This window comes from Drosophila teissieri, chromosome 3L, assembly GCF_016746235.2.
Source record: "Drosophila teissieri strain GT53w chromosome 3L, Prin_Dtei_1.1, whole genome shotgun sequence".
Taxonomy (NCBI): domain Eukaryota; kingdom Metazoa; phylum Arthropoda; class Insecta; order Diptera; family Drosophilidae; genus Drosophila; species Drosophila teissieri.
This window is the reverse complement of record NC_053031.1, coordinates 20,282,003-20,301,919: the sequence shown is the minus strand read 5'-3', so window position 1 is coordinate 20,301,919 and position 19,917 is coordinate 20,282,003. Positions and strand designations below refer to the sequence as shown.

At 45.5% G+C, this 19,917-nt stretch overlaps 4 protein-coding genes across 5 annotated transcripts; 3 read left to right on the top strand and 1 right to left on the bottom strand.

The window, feature by feature from the left end:
* Positions 1-8,226: 8,226 nt before the first annotated feature.
* LOC122618630 (ketohexokinase) lies at positions 8,227-9,663 on the top strand. 2 transcript variants are annotated; one of them, XM_043795204.1, is made up of 2 exons: positions 8,227-8,741; positions 8,801-9,663. In XM_043795204.1, the coding sequence occupies exons 1-2, from the start codon at positions 8,707-8,709 to the stop codon at positions 9,525-9,527; spliced, it is 762 nt and encodes a 253-aa protein (XP_043651139.1). In that variant the 5' UTR covers positions 8,227-8,706; the 3' UTR covers positions 9,528-9,663. The 2 variants fall into 2 exon arrangements, with proteins under 2 accessions (XP_043651139.1, XP_043651138.1); XM_043795203.1 differs by having other exon boundaries at positions 8,227-9,656.
* A 141-nt stretch (positions 9,664-9,804) lies between these two features.
* Positions 9,805-19,759, bottom strand: LOC122618626 (tuberin). Its single transcript, XM_043795200.1, has 15 exons — positions 19,576-19,759; positions 19,372-19,502; positions 19,058-19,309; positions 18,863-18,999; positions 18,631-18,805; positions 15,273-15,479; positions 14,304-15,218; positions 13,629-14,235; positions 13,367-13,566; positions 13,053-13,309; positions 10,920-12,993; positions 10,715-10,858; positions 10,404-10,574; positions 10,258-10,353; positions 9,805-10,196 (listed from the first exon to the last, which is right to left on the bottom strand). The coding sequence occupies exons 1-15, from the start codon at positions 19,628-19,630 to the stop codon at positions 10,074-10,076; spliced, it is 5,544 nt and encodes a 1,847-aa protein (XP_043651135.1). The 5' UTR covers positions 19,631-19,759; the 3' UTR covers positions 9,805-10,073.
* On the top strand, positions 15,654-16,836 carry LOC122618627 (ketohexokinase). Its single transcript, XM_043795201.1, has one exon. It carries the CDS (start codon positions 15,706-15,708, stop codon positions 16,831-16,833), a length of 1,128 nt encoding a protein of 375 aa, XP_043651136.1. The 5' UTR covers positions 15,654-15,705; the 3' UTR covers positions 16,834-16,836.
* LOC122618628 (peritrophin-48) lies at positions 17,232-18,538 on the top strand. Its single transcript, XM_043795202.1, has 2 exons — positions 17,232-17,369; positions 17,428-18,538. Exons 1-2 carry the CDS (start codon positions 17,363-17,365, stop codon positions 18,456-18,458), a joined length of 1,038 nt encoding a protein of 345 aa, XP_043651137.1. The 5' UTR covers positions 17,232-17,362; the 3' UTR covers positions 18,459-18,538.
* Positions 19,760-19,917: the final 158 nt, after the last annotated feature.

Genomic DNA, 19,917 nt, shown 5'->3' with positions numbered 1-19,917 from the left:
AAATCGTATTTCACGTAGATTAAAACGCTTAGATTAAATCCGCATAAAACCGCCATTTCACAGTTTCCACAGCGAGTTAACAAATGATGTTCCTCCTGCTTATCCTTGCATTTGGCGGGAATATTATATAGTGCAGGCCACCAGGAGAACACTTAAAACAGACGATGCATGCAGCAGCCACGCCCCCAGTCCGTATTCCCCATCCAACCATCCACCCGTCCACCCAACGCCCCTTTGCTTCATGAAAAGCATTATGATAAATGTCGTAATTCCGCGATTGAAGTGTTCTGGCTGGCAGTTAGTCAGGCTGCTTGCCTCGGATACGCGGATCCTGCGGCTGCGATAGTTATATTTAGACGTCTCATAATGGCAGTCATAAAAATACGCAATTTGCGAGCCCGCTCTCCAGCGGAAAATACTCGGAACGGCGAATCCCCATTGAATTCCATTCCCCGTATTTCTATTCCAAAGGACCCACTTGGAGCATCTGAAGCTGGCCGGGTGCACCCGCTGCACTGGCAAATGGAATCGAGTAAATGGGTTTACGGCTTGGTGCGTGGTTACAACCTTGAAACTACGCCGAATTGTAAATTCTAGCAATTTGACCTTGTTTCTGGCTTAATGTTATGCAGAGAACATCAGCGAATTACCTTTAAACAACTGGATGGGAATGTTTAATAATGTCTAATAGATTTCTTTGCCCAATCTCCACTGCGCTTCATGATAGATAACATTAACAGATTGTGCCTCCACCTGACTTACTAAAATGATTGTGCAAATATTAGTTCAAGCTGAAACTGAAGCAAAGTAAAGGGAAACTAGCTGTTCCAGGTGCGGCTTTAAAAACAATTTTCCGCTGACAGTTCTTTCGGAGACATCCACCTGGCGCACCGCCCAGAAAGTGTCGACACCATGCTGAACTCCAGCCCAGTTCCATCGGTGCTCCCAGTCCCCCGATGGCACTCTACTCCAGCACTTTCCCCAGCTGCACGTGCAGGCACGCCTCGCAAGTTCCTTTCAATTAAAAACATTTCCCAGACCGGCGTTTTGCCTCCAGCCAAAGCCAGACGTCTGCGCTGTCCGTGAGTGAGTGCGTTCCCGTCATTTTAGCATATTACTCGGGGAAATAATGAGCCCCGAGCAGGGAACACGGTGCCTCGGGTTCTCCTCCTCCCTCCTTTGTGAGTGCCACGTATCCACGTAGCCTCGCATCCCGAAGCAGAGGACTTTAACCGGTTGCCCCACAAAACTGCTCGCGGAGGATTGCTTCAGAAGGTTTGCCACTCTGGAGTACCGCACTCGATGGACTGTTTGACGCTAACCAAGATGAGATTAAAGCAAACACATGTTCCAGGATAGACTGTAAATAGGGATTCCCTTGTGCTCTGGTCGATAGACGGAGACGAACTTGAAGGCGTAACATATAGGTAGTACTGCAGATTAATGGGGAATCTGGCCCCAAACTAATGGATATATAACGCTTTAAAGTAGCATTTCATTCAGTCCCAGAAATGCTCACAGTGGGGTCACCATTTTCCCAATCCAATTTCAATCTCTGCTAAATAAGTAAACTATTGATTTCCCAAAAACCCTGCCTGCAATGCAATTGGATTATTTAATTGGCCGAAAGACCCGCTACCCTATGCAAGCGGACTTAGAACGATGTTAAAAGTCAGGCAGCTGCGGCTTGAATGACATTTGGTATTCATAAAAAAATGAATTCTATTTTGTTGGTTTTTCTCAGCTCTGCATGTCTCCTTCGAAAGAAAACCAAAACGAAAGGAGGTCAGTTGGCAGGTGCACAGCGACAATAGCGATGTCTGGAAAACAGTTGAGTTCGCATTGCATCACTGCCCTCGTATCTGCTGAAATGTTTTATCTTCGTCCCGGAACATTTGTTTAACATATCAATACAACATATCAGTACAATAAATATCCCCGATATCGTCGATAGCTTGGCCTAGGCCAAGTCTGCAGGTCCTTTCGGATTATTTATGAGTTTAGGTTGACACAAGAGTATTGAATTTTTCGGCTCATCTGATTTTAGATACCCATTTAACAACAAACTTGCCTTGGGTTTGAAATTGATAGTAACTGCCTTAGAAAAAAGCACTAAGCTGAGTGCAGTGCCTACAAATGGCGAAGCGCAATCTCCATTACTAGTGGAGGATTTATTTGTGGCTGCTCAATAGTGTATAATCAACCATGGTACAGCTGTAAGTCAAGAACAATCACTCGTTACCTAATTTATTTTTCCTCTCCTTAAAGCCATTCCATTCATTCCATGCACTCTGAATTAAATGCAAATTTAATTTCCACTGTAGCTGTATTGATCTCAGTGACTTCGGAGCTGAACCTACACGCTCCATCGAAGACCATTAATATAAAGGAGCCGAGTTGCGAAGTGACTGCGTAGGGTAAACAAAAACTGGTCACTCACCTCGCCACTTGCGAGCCACCCAGGCCACACGGCGGGTGGGTGCTCCTCCTTTGGCAGAAGGACACCACCTCTGTGGTGTCCAAGTGTCGCCGAGTCCTCGACTTGATGGGCAGTCGTTGGTCGCTGGATACTTTGGTCACTTGCTCCGTGCTGCTTGAGATTGAGAAATGGCACTGCAGCCGTCTGGCGCTATTATCCCGTATTTTTTCTCGCCACCTTCGTCCTTTCGTCCTTTGCTTCCTGACGTCCGACTGTGTTCCTGAACTGCCAGTCGACCATTATAAATTGTTGTGTAGACACCTTGTGGCCGGCGTTCAATCCAACACACTTCGAAATATCCACAAAAATAAATTGGTCCGGAAACTAAGTAAGAAAACTGATTGAAGAAACGGGCTTTCGTCGTTTACTTATTGTTAAGATGGCTGATAAATAAGATTAAATGTATTTGCCAATTTCTATTTATTCCATATTTATAGTAGTTTAATTTAGTTAAAGTAAATTACAACGTTTTTTTATTTAATACGAGTATTAATTGGAAACCTTTTCTGACCATTTCTCACAGTGGAATTTCTGTGCACCCATTCGCCGTCCTCTATTTGCCATCCTGTGGCCCAATTTGTCTGGGTGCAAGTGTCTGAGGGATTTTTCCCACCCGGGACTGGCTTTGTTTAATTTTCCAATTGTTGTTACCCAAGAGGAGTCATCGCCACCGGCGTGAAGTGTCATTAAACTCGTGCCAATGCATTAAGTGCTTATTGTTTGCCCATTGCTGGGCTCAATTGTTCAAGCCTAATTACCGTTCAAACTTTGTCACCAAATAGTCCTTGATGGTGTTGACGCGAGTGTGCTCCTGGCCATTTAAATGGACCAGGAAGTGACAAGAACTTGGACACGGATTCTTCTGATTCAGTCTCAAAGAACGGCACAGCACAATGAAACGAAATAACTTAAATAAAACATGTTATTACTAACAACAGACTAGCTCTTAAGAAAATAGTTTTTCAAATAAGTAAGCGTTTTCCTTTTCAGATGAGTCCAATAATAAATTCAAATAAAAGCCAACACTTTCGCAAAAGAAGAACATGCAAAAATGGATTTCAGACTTATGATCTTGCTTGATTTAGGTTGACCTAATGTGCTCAATGTGCTCCTTCAAAATCGGAATCGCAGTGCCGGAAATTGCGCTTCTCTTTCAGCTGCGAGCGCTGACCTCTTGGACAACACAGCCCTTACCCGCTGAACCGAGCCTGCCAACCCACCACCCACTGGACCGCCCACCCGACGACCTTTTGCATGTCGGCGGGTGCCGGAAGCATCTGCATGATACTCCTTGCATACATTTCGACGCCGCCTCCTTTAAATTCAACGGCCTGTGCATCCGGAAATTAAACATTTTGCTCGTACTTTCTCAGCCCCTGCGGTCGTCTGTGTGCCTAAGTGTGCAGCCATTCTCCGTTTGTTTTCGATTCAATTCACTTAGGAGAAATGCCAAAAAAAGGAGAACACACACAGAGCCACAGGGAGTCTCTCAGGGGATGCACCTTAGCAGAAAGTCTTTCAAATTTCCATTTCACTTGTGGCCTTTTCATTGTCCCACTCACACGTAAAAATGGGAAGGTGGAGTCAAATGTAAAAGTGGACTGCAACACTTAAGATACATCTGTAAGTGTACTTTAAAATTACCAGAATACTTGCCTATTATTCCCGTGTTTTTAATAAATAAAGATTTTCTATGGCTTAGCGCACTTCTATTCATTCAGCAGAATATTTCCAACGTGCAGTATTTAACGGAGATGCAAACCAGACCAACAAAGCAAATAAGTGTATTCGCCGCCATGCTATAGAGCTTATCTGGAATTAAAATATTTGATACATCACATTCGCAGGGAAAGTCAGGATTAAGGTTGTTTTCAGAACTTCTGCATCACGCTGAATTATTCAACATCACTTAAAAAGTACAGTTGGCAATTAATATACATATGGGTGTGCCTATGTTTAGCAATCATGTGTATATAAATCCGATTTATATTTCAAATCATTTCTTAACAGACTTACACAACAACTAAGATTGTACCAACCAGGCGTATGAGTAATATATTTTATTATACATATGTACATATTGTTAATGCAGTTTCGCGGCCTAAAAGTTATTTCCTCAAATAATATATCTTTGCAGTTACAAGGTCCACTCTAAGTTTGACTGCGTGCTTTATCAAATTTAGGATAGGCTGCCAGGAAAAGTTGTGGTGTCTCGGAAAATCCTCTGCGGCAGGCTTTTCATCTCGATACGGTGACAGACAATTATAATTGTATTTAATTCTTTTGATTGATGCTTTGTGGGCTTTGCACGAAGACGCATTTTCCAGCCAGCCAAAAAGTACAGACACTGACAAGCAAGATCGAAAATCGACGCAGCAAGGTGTGCGGATGGCCTCCCCTCTCATGGGCGAAAATAAATATTATTTATGGCTTTCAGTGATAAATATAATTTATTTCTCTAATTTGTACCATGGGAATTTCCTATATGCCAACAATCCGGCGTTTTTGTCGCATCCTGAAGCCTCCAAAAAGAAGTGAGGTGACAACGGTTGAATTATTTAATTAAATATGTGGGCCATAAATACGAGTTATTAAATTTGCGTGTGCCACTTTAATCTGCTTATCCGTATGTACGGATTTAATGCTTCAAATTGATTATTACTTTAATAGAGCTTGTGCTCCTGTCGGCTTTAGCTTTTTCTTTACAGCATCATACTAAATTCCACCTTGGGAAATGTACGACTCACCGTGCACCTTTATGAGTCTCGTCGATGGGAAACTTCAAGCCATTGACGCTTATTTTCTAAGTGCATTAAACACTCAAGACATGAGTTATGAATTCTGACTTGGCACGTGAGAAAAACTGTGGACACAATTCAATTTAATTTTGTTGCTTCCCAGAGCGCGCACTAAAAACATTCGTCACGAGTAAAAGCCGCTTCTTTTACAGGTCCACCCCTCGGAGATATATAATGCATGGAAATATATTTTTATTGGCAAGGAGGAAAGGATTGGGACTTGGCCTGGCCAACGGTGCGAATGGTTTTATTTATGAGTTGAGTGTGCATTTCGATGTTCTGAATACGCTAAACCAATCAGATGAAATGGTCTATATAAATCAGAGTCCTTTCTACAAAACGATAAAATATTAAACGATTGAATAGCTAGTCTTATATACAGGTTATATATCCTTCGTAAGGCCACCCAATTAAGTACGAAATTATTTGTACAGGATAATATTGTCTTAAGAAGGTTTTCTTTCTGTGCATTTTTTAAAGCTTTTTTTAAATCTAGATAATAAAATAAACTGGTGTTGGGAATAACAGGGCCAAATGCTTAGCTCCGCAGTTAACAAGTAGGGAAAACAGACTTAAGGTGCTAAGAAAGCAAAAACAAGCATTCACGCGTTGATGGAAAGCACCTATACACAGTGTGTGAATAGGTGTGAGGATGGGGTTCTCACCCGTGCCACGTACTTACATACATATATGTATGTATAGGATATTCGGAGCCCCTGGCAAACTTTCACTCTTTCGGGCGGTTCGTGGATTGGGATTGGGATTCTCCGGAGTGCGATTACCGCTGACTAGTCTGTGCTAACAGTTGCTTTGGGCCTCGGTGCTGGTGAGCTCTGCGCCACTGCCACTTGCCATTCAATGGAAAGTGTTGAGTTCGGTAACTAAAACCAGCACGCACTCAATAATCCCCCAATCGTGGAACAGTGGGCACTGCCTAGCAAAACTTACCTCGAATGTCTTTCAAATATCATTGGCCCTGCTGTGCAGGCTGAAATATTATTTCAATATTAAATGTACTTTGGAAAACCAACAGGAAATTGATAAAAGATGTCCTGCAGCACTTCTAACCATTTCAATAATTTCTGATTTTCTTCAGTCCTTACTTTGACAAGTTTGTACGTAAACTTTTATAAAAAGTGAAATGATTCCATCGCAAATCACAAATTAAGGTGTCTGCAGGTTAACTACCATAACGTCGCTACCAATAAGTTCCATATATATATATTTAGTTTTAAATATTAATATTACTAATACGTGTTACTTGTCAACCTATCACTTTACAATCGACCGTAAATACCCCCCTCTTTAATCAGTAAAAACAGCCCGAAAATTCTCAATGAAAAATTCACTCGGAAGTGAGCTCTTTTTCTCGCGAATGTAATTAAGGCATCATCAGCCGTTTTCATCAGTTCGTTGTCCGCCAAGAAGGTGTGGGAGCGACTTCGATAGGGGCGGGGTAATTAAAATGGCAAAAATAAATACCTATTAAGAACGTTTACACTGATTGACACTTTAAGGCAATTTCCGGCCATAATTCCATGCCACAAAATGGTACCCAAGAAGGTGTTTACCCCAGCCAAATGTTAAGCTATCGATTTGTGGCGGAACCGAGTCGTCGAATTGGGGGAAGGGTAGTGTATTTAGGCCAGGCCTGACACGCTTTACATTAATTTGAAAATTTCGGCTGTGTCCGCTTTAAGTTGGCGTCCCCTCCACAGAGGGCACTTCAAAAAAAGGGGTAAGATGGGCGTAACTCGGAGTGGTAAGTACCTTAAATTATGAAAATTACTTTCTCCTTCAATTTAAGGTTATCTTGCATATTTGTAGTGCCTAAGTATCTAGTACTTATCGTGCTACTTACATCATCTTATACATTCCGTATGGGCGATATTTGTCTATAGTTATGCAGCTTTAGGTATTCAACACTTGATTTGCAAGAGAGAATTTAGATTGGAATCTGTTTGGTATGCGGGCGATATTTGCTGTGTACTATGTTAATTAGTGTTTAACACGGCGTTTGAGTACCATGCAAAGACAGTGTTCCTACTCAACACTTGATTTCAAAAGAGGTCAGCTGTGGTTTACCTAGATTTGAAATCGAAATTGAATGTTCATTTATTTTGGAGCCACAGTCATAAGCCATCAATCCTCTCTTCTGGGTGACAGCCTTTTCCGCTGACTGAGCTGAACTCACTGTTGAAGTTGACTAAGCTGCCACATGTGGCTGATATGTGCTGTATGTGTCTAGTCGGGACATTTGCGGTGGCATCCTTTAATTTGTGCCCCGTCATGTTGCACGGTGTGTGTCTGAGGCAAGTCTAAATTTCGCTGGAGTAGGACTAAAACATTCTGGGTAAATTATTATGATATCAACGAAATGTGATATCCTTTAATTTGGAAAGTTGTTACAGACCCAAAATTAGTTTTGTATTGCAACAAATTTAATTAAGCTTCCAAATGACTTAGTTTGGTTTGCAAAACTCAGATCTACAAAAAACATTAATTAAACTGTTGAATTTGAAGCCAAAGTTGAATGTTTGAATTAATTTGATTGGTACTTGGATTGTGTAAAGATTAGAAGTTCTTACTGTGTAGTTTTACAAATTATACAATATTATAATGTTTCCGCTCAGCGGTCACACTGTCTATGACCAAAGAGCGCGATCAGCGGCTGAGTCTGATATTAATATAGTGCTATCTCGATACAGTAAACACAAAAAAAATAATTTAGCTAATCAGCAATATACAATAGAACTTTCTAGGAGATTAACATCTTGGCATACAATAATATTTATAATTATGTAATTTGTTTAAAAAACAGTTCAAAATTTTAAATAAAGATCGAATCTTTAGATTACCCTTCTTATGTATACGAGTGTTTACTGTTTAAAGAGAGCGCTTAATTAGATTCTCGTTTACTCTATACGTACATATGTGCGATAAGAAAAAGTAAAAACAAAAACAGCTGTAAAACTCGATCGACAAATAAAAGTGCAAAGCAGGTGAAAATCGAATTTTTGATTAGATTGAACTGAAAAACTAGAACATATTAGGCGGGATCCAAAACCGTCGACTTTAGCGCACCCCCAAAAGTAATATTAATAATTTTAAGTTCAGCAAGTATAATTTTATTATAAATTGTTTATATACATTGTGTGTAATATTGATTAAACATACATACATACATACATTAAACATATATACACACATATTTAGAAATAAAACAAAATAGAACCACTAGTTTTAACATCAGAATCAGCGCATAAATGTGGGGAAAGTTAATACTTGGAATCTTGAACTTTTGAGTCATCAAAAAAGCAACTAAGATGAGCCAAGTAAAATCCGTACTTTGCGTGGGCTGCACGGTAATTGACTTCGTGACTATCAACGGCAGCTTTCCCAAGGAGGACACCGATCGGCGTTGCTTGGATGGATTTTGGCAACGTGGCGGCAACGCCTCTAATGTGAGTACTGTTCTGCGGGTTCTAGGATGCAAGGTGGACTTCTTTGGAATGCTCAGCAGGTCGGATGCATTCCGAGTGCTCCTCGACGATCTTAGAAAGCGGGAAATCGGCACAACTGACTGTCCCTTCACGGACAGGGATCCGCCCTTCTCCTCGGTGATTCTGGCCCAGGATTCCGGCACCCGCACTATTATCCACTGTAACAAGGACTACCCGCAGACCACTTATGAGGACTTCAGCAAGATCAACCTTTCGCAGTACGGATGGGTACACTTCGAGGCTCGCAACACTCCGCACACCTTAAAGATGATGCAAAGCATCCGGGATTACACCCAAAGGACCGGGCATGCCATCATTATCTCGTTGGACTTCGAAACGAGGTATGAACAGAACCATGAACTTTGTGCGCCCTGCGATTTTGTGGTCTTCTCCAAGGAGCTGGCTGGCCAGTTGGGGTGGAAGACACCGCGGGAGTCGTGTGTGGAGCTGGCCTCCAAAATTCGCGGGAATGGTCCAAAACCTGTCTTTATTTGTCCCTGGGGAAGCTCCGGAGCTGGAGCTTTGGATGCCAATGGGAACTACTACGAAATGTCTTCCTATAAACAGGATATGGTGGTGGACACTCTGGGAGCCGGGGACAGCTTCATGGCGGGATTTATCTACGCCACCCTCGAAGGTCAGCGAAGTCTAGCGGAGTCCGTTGACTTTGCTAACCGAGTCGCCAGTCACAAAATCACTGGATTCGGCTACGAACACATTTCGCAGCTCAGCTTAAGCAAAGTTTAACTCTAGCTTAGATTATTGGATTGTCTCTTTAAAGGAATTTATTAAGATAAAAGCCTGGCAACAAAAAGTTTCTGTTTAAAAATTCTTAGCACTTGTGCATTATTGCAATAAATAATATTACATATTAAATAGAATAAATTAATAATTGCATAATTCTCTAGTAGGAATGCTATTATAAGAAATAAAATGTAAAATATATTTTTTTTTGAGTTATATAATAAAATGACAACATCTCGTGAAATAGTTATAAAATCCTTTACCCAAAAATGCAGTCGGATTGGAAATGAACAGCGCTTATGTATTTTCACAAATTTTATAAACTTGTCAAATTCATTATGATTATGATTATATTATAATTATTTTCATTATTGTTGATTAGGCAAAGAGTTTTATTGTTGGTCTGGAGAGACTTAATGATTTTAAATCCCTTGCTTTGCCAGTAAGGTAATATCCAAATCGGAAATCAAGAAGAATCATGGCAGGATGAGTCTATAGGTCCTCTGCTCTCTTTTAATGTTTATTCAGTTGGGAGCCTCTCGTTGTTGTCTATGTGTATTTTATGAAGTCACCTCGTTGGTCGTCCATATCCGAACCGATGGCTGAGGCATTGATTCCGATGCCGCTCGAGGCGCTGCCGGATTTTTGCTGGCTGTTCAGTCCCTCAATAAGCTGTTTAGAGAGGTGTTGATTGATTAATTTTGATCCAGAAAAACCCAATTTAGTGGCTCACCTTTAATCGCAGGCGCTTCAGTTTACGCAATCGTTCTAGCCAATTCGACGCGTACGGATGCTTTTTCTGCACACTTTGGTAGACTAGCGACGCGAGCTGTAATTTATCGAAATTAATGAAAATCATACATATTAACCCATGCTCACATTGGCATGCAGCGCCATTTGTCGGGCCAATAGAGGAGCACTGCGATCGGAGACTATTCGGTACTCTGCGTGGCACACGAATTTCGAAATCTCCGATCGCGCCTTCACGTACACCCTGTTCGAGTTGAGGTCAAGTGGCTCCACGATCACGCAGGCGTAGTTAAATTGGCCCTGGAAGAGTATTAAATGGAATTAAATCTAGTTTATTACAATTAGTAAAGAACATAGGGTTAGAATTCAAACTATTCAAGTATGGATTGGACACAAACGAACAGTTTAAAGGTCGAACTCCTTATGTTTGGGTAACCTACGGATATTGTGTTTAGATTGTACTCCTCGCCGCTCTCGTTATAGATGATCTTCACGAAGTCGTTGCCAATATGGCTCTTCTTTTCGTTGCAGTTAGGATCATCCTGCAGATTGGTGGGCATCAGCGTAGCGACATGGAACGTAACCTACGAAGGGAAATACATTAGTGACACTCGCTCTGTAAATCAGTTGGCGATAACCATTCACCTGCAGTATGTCATCCTTCCAGATGTAGGCAAACTTGCCATCTGCTCCGTTTCTATCCAGCATTATAAAAAGGTTGTTCTGCTCAGCTTCCTTCAGACTGACCAGGGTGCCGATATTACGCAGGAACTCCACATACCTAGCACTTCCGTGCGAATTGCGCAAGATCTCCACCTCGTTGTTGCACTGCCCTTGACCCACGTACAGCACGCCGATCTTGTGCGTCTCGAACGGTGGAACCAAATCTATTAGGGTGACAGCGCTGCTGTTTTCGGGACCCACCTTCAGTGGCTCATCCGTTACACCCAGCTGACCAGTGGTGTATAGTTGCATGAAGATAAAGCTCGGGTTCATGCAGAGCTTGGCATTAATGGGCGGCTTTGCTGCTCCAAAATTCCGGAAACTGTTTGCCGGCGGCGGACGTGTATTTCCGTTGTTTACCTCCCGCACCACCGAAATGGTTTTCGAACGACCTCGCATCATGTCTCCGTTTCCATTGTTGCCGTTGTCGTAATCGGAGGTTATCACTCCAACATTGGTGCCATTGCTACCACTGCTGCTGGATTTGGCCAGTGCACCGGGCTGGGGAACAGAGGTGCCTCCAAAGCTGGTCACTCGACCCGTGCCCAACGAAGGTGGCTGCCCTGGCGACAGCGGTGGTTTACCCAGCTTCAGCGTGGACCCTCCTGCTTGGGGGTTGCTTCCTCCACCCACATGACTGCTGACATCGTCCGCCGAGTGTTGCTTGGGAGGTAGGGTGCCGCTTTCCGGTTGCAGAGCCAAGGCTGCGGCCTGCGAAGGTGGTGTGGAGCCGGCTATCTCCTCAGGAATGGCCTCGCAGCTCACACGCATATCCTTTGTGCTGTACTGAACACTCTTCTTTTTCAAAGTCAACAGCGACTGTGGTTCATCGGCGGTGGTTTTCACAGGCTCCTGGGACAGTGGCGTAGGCTTGTTGGTTAGGAACGACTGCCGCCAGCTGGAACTCATCTCTGGACTGGAATTTACCCGTCGGACGGGATTTCGTGCACGACTCTGAGCATCCTCAAAGGCCAGGGAGTCGTCGTCGGCTTCGCCATCACTCACACTTCCACAGAGAGCTGCCTCCTTGCCGCGCTTTCCGGATGCTGGGACCCGCGGTATGGGTATGGCAGCAGCAGCTCCAGTGCTGGTGGTATTTCCATTTCCATTACCGTTGCCATTGCCATTTCCATTCCCTCCGACCGAGTGAATTTCTTCCTGTCGCTGAAGGGCACGAGCCTTGGCAACCATTCGACTGCGCAGTGCACTTGCCTGAGGAGCCGTTGCTACATTAACCTCCGGTTCTGGTTCCGGCTCGGGATCAGCCAGCGTATGTGGTGGGACTTGGATGGTATTGTCCGGTCCAAAAACTCCGCCATGGGCAGTGGGAAGAAACAGCGACACCACATTATTGAACGGCAAGTCCTGGCCAAAGCAATCGTTGGTGATGGGGTTCTGAATACGGGTTATCCACGATATGTTGCCAGTGGGCCGACGGACCAGAACCTCCGCCCAGCCAGTGCAGGCGCGCACGCAAACCGGCTGCTGCACCACGGATCCCGACGAAGGACTCATGCTAACGGAGGATTGGGACAAAGAGTTTCCCAGGAGCGAGGTGTTGCTTCCCGTATGTGGTCCTTCGCCTAAGGCACTGCCCAAGGCCTCGGGATTAGACCCTCGACGGGAGAGCGCGTCTAGCGATGCCGTGGAACTGTTTGAGATCTGTCGGTGTGGATGACCGCCTGCAGCTGCTGAGTTCGACGAAGAGGAGGAGGTAAGCTCCGTGCTTCCAGCCGACTCATTCCCGCTGCTGTGCTGCAGGCTCACCTTGGTGTATCGTCTCTCCCGCTCTGGCGAAAGTGGAGGCGCTGCGTCACTGAGGCTCTTCGAGTTCAGACTAATGCTAGGAGCCTTGCCCAGCTGAGCACATCGTTCGCAAAGACCACTGCGCGTGGGCGCTGACGGGCAGCCGGAGGTGGTGATGGTCACTAGGTTGTTGCCCACCAGCCACGTCTGCGAGACGCCATCCTTCAGCAGGAATTCCGCTGCTGGAAGACTTCAAAGGAAAATTATCGTCATTACTGTTTTAATATCTTATAATAAATTATCACCCACCGCTTGGGCATCGACGGACAAGGCGAGTATGTGTGTCGGGCCAAGAAATCAAAGCAGGTCTCTGCCAGTTCGGCGTGGAAGTTGCGTAGACCGTTGTTCATTTGCGGCCGCATCTCCAGATCGTTCCAGGCATTAGCATTGTTGCGACTACCGCGCTCCGTTAGACTGGTGCTCCGCTTACGATTGGATGAGTCCTCGTTTAGGGAGTTTAGGTTCACAATGTCGCTGGACAACATCTTGGCATTGGACTGAATCGACTGAGAAAATAAAACCGAATCAATACAAGTAAAAAAGTTCGAATTGGTTATACCTACGCTTTTGATGTAGTTCACGCAGTTCCTCCGCAGCTCAAGCTTACACTTGAGGAACCATCCGGCGATGACATGGTGGGCCAGGGAAACTGTGTAATGATCGTAGCGATGCGGTTTTGTGTACGGGAGCGTGATGGCAAACACGTACATGTTGTGCATGGACGTGAAGTTTGCGAAGAGATGCTTGGAGAGATGTATAAGCACTAAATAAATAGGACAAGCATTGTTGAGTTACCACTTTGGAAAATCGATCTTATTCACTCACACGACAGAAATTCCAGAACGGGAGTGGCCAGCGCATTCGTATCCGACATCTTGCTCATTTGGAGCAGTACGTCAGGGAGCTTTCGCATCAACGCCTCCGGCATCTCTAGTATCAGGATGGTCATGGTGTTGATGCAAACGCTGGCTATGCCAGTAAGTACCCTCGAATTAAGGGCTGTAATAATGCCGTAGTGCTGCTGCGGCTGCAGGCTTTCGTGGTAGATAACCAAGGAAGCTATGGCGGGCAAAACGAGGGCGTGAAACTCGTCGGTGGGCCGCTTGAACTTATTGTTGCTAACCAAGTTGATCTTAAGGAGAGTGCTGGCCAGCTCCTCGATGTCGTTGCCCTGCACCAGCGCCTTGTTCTGCAGCACCTTCGGCAGTTCCCTGATGACTAGCTGGAACACCTGAAAATCGGTGTCGTGTTCAAGGCACCTCACAATCAGCTTACAGACTCGTCGAATGGATATCGCTGTGGAGTGGGCTTGTGGCAACAGCGGTGAATCAATTCCCAGGTAGGTACTAAATTTTACCACCTCGTTGCTGCCCTCTGGATATCCAATATGGTAGGAGCCGTTGGCCCGGGCCTTCAGTAACCAGGCAAATATCTAAAAATTTAGAAAAAGAAGGTTTAGGGACATGTAGGATTCGCGACTATTTCATCTATTTCACTCACTTTATAGCGCACAACACTTATGTGTTCGAAAATTTTGGGTCGGTCGTAGTGCAGTTCTAGGTGATCCATTAGAATATTGAAAATTTTAAGAGCATGAACCGCTGGCAGGCGATGCAGCTTGATGGCAAACACTTTGACCAAACCATCAACTGCGGCGATAATATCCGATATTTCGGATTCGTTGCTCACCAATCTAACGGTCACTTCTGTCATAGTACCGTCTCCAGATGAGGATCCATGTCGCGTGTGCTCAAAGGGTCGGTTGATGAGCGCCTCGAGGATATCCAGCAGATCCATGCACCGTTTCGTGTCGCAGTGGGTGGCAAAATTTGAAAGAGCCCGGGCCACTGCCACTCGCACCTGCACACTTGGCTCCTGGTGGATCTGCGACAGGTGCACCAGCACCACGCGACTAAGGATCTCTTCTTCATAGCAGGCACGGTTCTGGTCCATAATCTGAACCAGCGCCTCGATCGTCTTTATGCGCACGTTAACGTTGGACATGCGGTAGTAGCGGCGGACGAACTGGGCCAGTACCTGGAGCCAATCAGGCCGCGTTGCTGTGACCCGTCGTGATCGGTACTCGATTAGGGCAAGAACGGAAGCCTCCGGGCGACGGTCGGCCACTCGTTCGATGAGATCGTAGATGCGCTCCACATTGCCTAGGATCTGGGATCGGTCCTGTTGCAAAAGCTTCTCGATGCAGTCGATGTTCTCATGGAAATTGATCTGCAGGTGATGCAGGCGATCCTTGTTTATGTTGGCTGCTTCGTAATACTCGATGTTGCTCACGATCGAGGACATTATCTCGCAGATCAGATCCCAAATGATCTCTGAAAGCTGCCGCTTAGTAATCACCATGCGAACGCTGAGGATGACTTCGAAGGTCACGATCACCTGACGACTGTCTAGTGCCTGTGGAAGAACAATGATTAATTTACAGATTGAGGTAGGGAGTTTTAGGCTTACCCGCAGAAAGGCTGTAAGCACATTCGTTGCATAGGTCATAGGTGAAACCTGGAAAATAATGTTTGATCCGAAGATGTTCATGTTAAGATGGAATACAGCCCCACGCAACAAGTGGGCATCATCGTAAAGACCACGATCGTTGAGGATGCTGCACATCATCTTCATGGAATGGTATCCCAACTGGGTGCCCAAAAGGTTCTTCATGATCTGTAGAGTTTTAAAAGTAAATATGGTTTAATTTTATTCTCTAGGAATCCTGTATATGCACTTTCTTACATAGAAACAATTAAAGCCAGTCATAGAATAATAGTTAGGCCTCGTAATTACATTGCACTTGAGTTTTTTAAACGTAATAAGTAACACTAAATGTCTTTGAAATTTTAATCGGTTTACAAACACATTTGGCAAGTGTCGAAATTCGGAAGTTTCCAAAATGAAAAAGCAAATCCTAAAGGAGTTCATAACCGTAAAGAAGGTGCTTCACCTTCCGCCGGAGCCACCACCACCGCCACTACCGCCGCCAACTCTGCAGCGCCACGTTCTGGCAGTGGGCAGCTGCACCCTGGACATGATCACCATCGTGGATCTGCCTCTTACCCCGGGCCAGGTGCAGCGCACCACGGAGGGAAGCTGGCGACGCGGCGGTCCCGCTGCCAACATTTGCACAGTGTGGCGGCGACTGGGCTTAGAGTGCGAGTTCCTCGGCGTTTTGAGCAGGGTTAGGGCGTTCGAGAGTCTATTGAATGGATTTCAATCGCAGGGCATCGACATTTCCCATTGCCCGCTGACGAATCACCGTCCTGCGCACCGCAGCATCATTGTCCAACGGAACGTAGATACACGGACCTTGCTCGAGTTCGCCAACGCCAACCAGGAGCTCACCTACCAGCAGTTTGTGGGCGCCGTCGACTACCAGAAGTACTCGTGGATACACTTCGAGTGTCGTAATCCCGTTGAGATGCTGCGCATGGTCCTGGCGGTCATCCAATTCAACGAGCGCTGCCCCGAGTCGAGGATCATCCTCTCCGTGGATCTGGACAACTTGCGACCCGCCACCATGCTGATGGCTAGTATGGCAGACTACGTCTTCGCCCGGAAGACCATGATGCGTACGTACTCTTTTATGAATGGGCGCGAGGTTGTTTGGGCGATAAGGAACGAAATGCGAACAGCACGGACTAAATGGGAAAAAACCCAGCCGAAAAAGATGCCCTACCTACCGCCTGATCCCCCAGACGAGTATCTCAATGAAAATTGTCCCGGACCTCTGAATAATCAACCCGTCGTGATATACAATAATTATATGGAAGGCGCCAGCTGCCTGATGGCCAACGACACCTACTTCAAGGTGGGCTCGCAGATTCCGCCTAAAATTGTGGACGTTGTGGCCGTAAATGACACCTTCTCGGCGTCCGTGATATATGCACTGCATAAGGTTAAGATGCGGCTGAGGGATGCCATCGAGTACGGAACCCGGGCATCAGCTCTGAAGTTGACGGGAAACGGATTCGATGTGCTGCGGTGTATGCCCAAGGATCTGATCGGTTGTTACTATGCTTAAAACCACGTTTATTCAGATCGATTTTCCATAATATTGTAAAACGTACTCGCGAATGTAATATCCTGATCCTAATAGCCAGACATTACTAAAACCGATGAACAAGCGATGAACCAAAAGTTGGAACCTTCTATTAAGGTCACTTGAAGGGAACTGGGTCAGCGACCCACTCATCTATCGTCGGTATCGTATGGGCCTTGAATTCAGTTCTTCCACCTGGGGGTCTCAGATTCAATGATCACTTCTTATTTCGGGAATAGTGTTAATCATCATCGGCCGGAACATATTGAAAGATAAGAAGTGCTGAAGTCAGCGGAACGCTCGATAAGTGGAGGAAATATCGAGCAGATAAAGACTGAGCAGAATACTCATTAGTATTAAAAAACAAATGTCGGAGCAATCTCTGCTAGCAATTGCCAAATAAGCAAATGGGCTGATAAATCTCAATCAAAGCGAGGACATAAAAAGCGAAGTCATTTCCAGTCAACGCCGCATTCGACGGATTCCATCCATAAACGCGCATCTGTCAACAATGGAGAGTGAGTGAAATAAGAGTCGCTGGATTCAGTTAAATCAAGGAGATTTCGGTTCTTCCAGATCGATTATTAGTTTTATGGCTGGTTTTGGGCATCACCACAGCATCGGGTAAGGCCGAACTTATAGATGTATCCGCTATCTGCAGGATATCCGATCCCTGGCAAATGCTGCCCCACAAAGACCACTGCCAAAGGTTCTATGTCTGCACTGGCGACGATGACCTGCCCATGCAGGAGTTTAGCTGTCCGGCGGAGTATCATTTTAGCAAGAAGCTTATGATTTGTGTGCCCGGAGCCTGCACCGATGAATCCGTATTTTGTGGATATGCGAATAGTGTGGAGCGAATCCAAAGCGATTGCTCGCAGTACCGACAATGTCTGGGGGAAGGATCCTTCGCCGTGGCCAAGTGCTCCGTAGGAAACTACTTTGATCCATCCCGAAGAGCATGCCTCCCAGTGACCATAAGTGCAGCACATCAGTGCAGCTGTGTGCTGCCGGATAATGCCACCCTAGCAAATCCAAACGATTGTGAAACATATTTCCGCTGTAGCTCCGGACACGCCGAGCTGGTCCAGTGTCCATCAGGAGACTACTTCGACGAGCGAGTGAGCAGCTGTGTGCCGGATCACACGGGAATTTGCCTGGAAAAGCCGACAATGCCGCCGACACTCACAGACCAAGCACTTGCTCTGGACGAGTGCATCCGGACGGGGAGCCGCCTGGCACCGCACAGCCGAGATTGCCAACGTTATTACGTATGCGCCAAAGGGCGGGTGCTGGAAATGCGCTGTCCCGGGGGTCAGTATTTCGATGTTGTACAGCGCTACTGCACTCTTGATCTGGGAAGTGAATGCCAGGCAGTGCAGGCGGAGAAACAAGACCTGCAGCCGAAGGATATTATTCAGGTGGACCTCCCAGCGAAAAATAAGGTAAAGATTCAGGGACACAAGCCGGTTCAGAAGGTTTCCGAAAAGGAAGTGGTGCGCGACCAGGAATTACCAGCGACGCAGACTAATGACAAACGTCCACAGCCCTCACCCGAGGCAGTCAGCAGCTACGATAAGTTCTCGTCGAAGTTCATTTCTATATAACCGGGTAATTCTAAGCTACCATTCATTAAATAAAGCAATATCTGACATTAACAATTAATAAAGGAAACTTAATCATTTTATATTTGCCCGCTGTTTGAATGTATTCAATTTCAAATAATTCATATTATCAAATAAATCAATTACTTGCTGTTTTGATATTTTAAAGACATACCTTAAATGAAGACGGGCAGTATGGAGCATGATTTACAGTCCGGCACAAGGTGGTGATGCACTGCGGCAGCGGTTCGCTTGGAAAGATGGTGTACCCGATGACCATCTCCAGAATAGTGAGGCACTGCAGACCGATTTCGTTTACGGTGACGCTGCAGCTTAGGTCGCAAGCGTTTCTGAAAATAAGCGGGATCCTCAAGCTAAAGTTTTGAGATAATGAGTGCGTCACTTACTGCACGATGCCCACAAGGATTTCTTTGTCCAGATGCGCCGCATTGAACTTGATCAGGTTGACCAGAATGTCAAGATAGGGGCTAAGCAGATTAGCTTCTGTGATGGCTGGAATCCAGAGCAGCATGAACTTGCCAATCTGTGGAAGGAACCAAGACAGTTTAGTTATCAATAATTTAGGCCAGAAATAGGTCAACCTTCTCCTCAAAGTTTGTGATATCCTTCCCATTGTCGGTGAGGGTGTCGAGCAGCTCAAGAAGGTGACGCAGATCCTCGCGCGCTTCATGGTTCTGAATGACCAGGAAGAACTTCTCCCGCATGATGGTCAAGTTCTTGTACTGTGTGTGGATGAGACGTTTATAGAAGCTCAAGGCAATCTGGCGCGTTTCGGCCGGCTTGTTGGGCACGATGAGATCGTTGGTGAGATTGAATAAAATGGTGATGGCGGTCTGTGGGGACGAAATACGAGAAATGACACATTTTCATGGTACAAATTTGAAGGAACACGCACCTCGTCCAGATTGAAGTTGTGCAGCTGCATGTCGCCCAGCTCCTTCAGCATCCTGCAGCGCTGGGCCACCGGCTGCTCCGGGCGCAGTTCCCTCTCAAACTCCGGCCGCAGGGTCCGCTCGCCCACGTAACCTGCGAATCCCGAAATCCCAATTGAGTTCTCTTGCCCACATTAATGCTATGGTGCAATGGTGCTCTTTGTTACCTGCCGGCAGCGATTTGAGGAACAACTTGAACTTGGACTTGTCCTTGGAGCTCATGGTGGGTCCTTGCAAGGGCGGTGGTCGGTGGAGCAGTGGCGGTGAGTGTGTGCAACCAGTAATTCCTAGCCTAGGTCCTAAAAACAATTTATACACAGCGCAGAACAGAGGAAGTCACTAAACAGCTGAGCGCAGTGTTACCAGTCGGCGATGCGGATCTTACCCCAAAGGCGCACGAGCTCCACTGAAAAATACTAAAAAGTCCACCACTTTTCCGCTTAATTTGAATTTTAATCTTTGTTTTTGCTCTATTTACTTGTAATTCATTTAAATTAATTATATTATAT

Bases quoted from the DNA above. Each gene is read 5' to 3' on its own strand.
- LOC122618630 (XM_043795203.1), top strand. From the start codon at position 8,604: ATGAGCCAAGTAAAATCCGTACTTTGCGTGGGCTGCACGGTAATTGAC.
- LOC122618626 (XM_043795200.1), bottom strand. From the start codon at position 19,630: ATGAGCTCCAAGGACAAGTCCAAGTTCAAGTTGTTCCTCAAATCGCTG. The intron at 12,994-13,052 runs GTGGGTGATAAT...TTTCCTTTGAAG, and splicing joins TGTCCGTCGATGCCCAAGCG to TCTTCCAGCAGCGGAATTCC. The intron at 10,575-10,714 runs GTAGGTTACCCA...ATACTCTTCCAG, and splicing joins ACAATCTAAACACAATATCC to GGCCAATTTAACTACGCCTG.
- LOC122618627 (XM_043795201.1), top strand. From the start codon at position 15,706: ATGAAAAAGCAAATCCTAAAGGAGTTCATAACCGTAAAGAAGGTGCTT.